This window comes from Siphateles boraxobius, unplaced genomic scaffold, assembly GCF_051911475.1.
Source record: "Siphateles boraxobius isolate OS27281-9 unplaced genomic scaffold, OSU_SipBor_1 5, whole genome shotgun sequence".
Lineage (NCBI taxonomy): Eukaryota > Metazoa > Chordata > Actinopteri > Cypriniformes > Leuciscidae > Siphateles > Siphateles boraxobius.
In genome coordinates, this window is record NW_027509141.1 from 4,604,822 (window position 1) to 4,607,121 (window position 2,300).

A 2,300-nucleotide genomic window follows, 5' to 3' on the forward strand; every position below is an offset into this window, starting at 1 on the left:
TTTACATGGTTTCAAAGTAAAGGAATAAAGTTATTTTTAAGTGTACCAATTCAGTGTCCTCAAAATGATTTTATTTTTCTCCAATTCATTTCTTCATTTGCACTTGCATCTTTTTGCATCTTGAGCCCCTGTCATGTTGGAGTTTTTGAGGTTTTCATTGTGCAGAAGAGTGAAGCTTGTGGTTTTGTGAATGGTGTTACTAATGTCAAGATGCTTTGCAAAATGACTAATTGCTCTGCTGAAACCTGAGAAGTTATATGTCCCTTAAGTGTTCATCCCATTACATGAAGTCAAATATATTGTTGCTAGCTAATCTGATTAGTAAATAATTTAGAAGATTAACCTTTTGGTATCGCAAATCTGAAAATTTGAATCAGAAAAACAAACAGGTTTGTTTGAGCTGATTTGTATCTCTTAGATTGATCAAAAAGTAGCACAGCGGTTTGGAAATGCTTCTTGAAAATAAGCCGAACTGAAAAACTGTTTTTTATTTATTTATTATTTACCATTACTACTGTTACTAACATTATTACACGATCTGAGGAGATTAGGTGGGAAAAAATGGCCTCCATCTCAGACAGACAGGAACTCAGGTTTGTAGTGTGAAACCACATTGACCAGATCTTCACAAGTAATAAACAGATGACCTTTAAATGACCCTGGTGCAGCACATAAAGGCATCTTCTTCATCTCTTAGTTTGAAGAGTCGTTGTCGTCCGGCTGTGAGCGAATTACTTTTCTGATCTTCTCCTCTCCTTTGACACAAAGAGACAACAGTATTCTAAGGTAAGTTTGTGCTTAAGGTACAAGGTCAATATAACACTTCCATCTGTGAACATCACAAGCTTAAGTGATTATATATGATTACAACTTCTTCTATTTGTATGAAAGTACCATATTAATTTTAACTTGTAGCCTATTATGTAACAAGTTGATGAGCACAGTTTAATTGTACAAATGTATGTACATATTCCTTTCCATTATATTTTGAATTATAGATGTAGTATGTTGTTTCTGGATCTGTCTTTCAGAATCTGTTCTTCACTACATCTACTAGCATCTGAGGGATTTGACTAAATCAAGATGCTCCTGATCATTGAAGCTCTTCTTATTTTAGCTGCTCTTAGACAGGTAAGCTTGTATTCCAGTATGAATATTACAGACATTAATACTGATGATGTGATCATTATGATTCCTGTTACTGCAGGATCGCAGAGCTGCTTTTGAAGACAGCATATCATTGGATAAGGCAAAAAACTCTGTTGATGACCAGTATTACGGCTGTAGAAAGAGCATGTCACATCTGGTGGAGACAAAATATCTGAAGGAGGAATTTAAAAACACACACAAATTTAAAAATGCTTGGAAAGAAGGTGAAAAGGTTATCAGTAGACGGAAAATTCTCTGCAAACTAAAAAGAAAACATAAAATTGCCATATATGTGTACACTGCTGACGCAGTATATGATATATTCAATAAAGACACTCGTAATGGCAAACAAAACTTCATAGGCATGACATACAAATGGTATTCTCTTCACTTTCTGTTAACAGAAGCAATACATATTCTGAAGAAAAAACAAAACAGGTGCTTTGATACTTTTCGTGGTTCACATGCCGACTTTAATGGGCGTGTTTTTACAGACATTCGTTTTAGCTCATTTGCATCATCCTCTCTTAATCAAAACAAAGCAAAACAATTTGGAACGAAAACTTGTTTTGTAATCCGCACGTGTGAAGGTGCTAATGTGACAAAATATTCTTGGCTTCCTGGTGAGGAAGAGGTGCTGATTCCTCCATTTGAGAAGTTTAATGTCACTGAGGTCAAGACAAGAACTGATCAGCCAGATCTCTGGTGTGAGACAGTGTTTGTGTTGAACAGCACTGGAATAAGAAGTGACCTGAACTGTGCTCTATTCAATAAACCAACCAAGACCAACAACATGAAAAACATCTCTGGTGTTCACTTTGAGAAGATCTGGACCTGAACTGTACAGTAGCTTTCTTAAACTTTGTACTAAAGTTTTTTAATATTATTTTGTTATGTGTTTAGTTAACCTGTAGTTACGGCATGTTTCTTGTTGTTATTGAGCCTTGATGATCTTGCTTTATTGAATCCCAGCATTTGTCTTACTGTACGATTAGCTTCACAATGTAAACTTCAGAAAACTAGATTGCTTATGTTTTTTTTTCAGATTCAACTTCTGTCAACCAAATAAATCTCTCAAGTCACCTTTTTCCCTCTCATAATTATTTTTGATAAAACATTTTATGATTTTTAGCGTTTTAACATTTAGTGCT

At 34.7% G+C, this 2,300-nt stretch overlaps 1 protein-coding gene across 1 annotated transcript; it reads left to right on the plus strand.

Moving 5' to 3' along the window:
- Positions 1-1,083: 1,083 nt before the first annotated feature.
- Positions 1,084-1,987, plus strand: LOC143712099 (NAD(P)(+)--arginine ADP-ribosyltransferase 2-like). The gene is made up of 2 exons (XM_077204316.1): positions 1,084-1,131; positions 1,208-1,987. The coding sequence occupies exons 1-2, from the start codon at positions 1,084-1,086 to the stop codon at positions 1,985-1,987; spliced, it is 828 nt and encodes a 275-aa protein (XP_077060431.1).
- Positions 1,988-2,300: the final 313 nt, after the last annotated feature.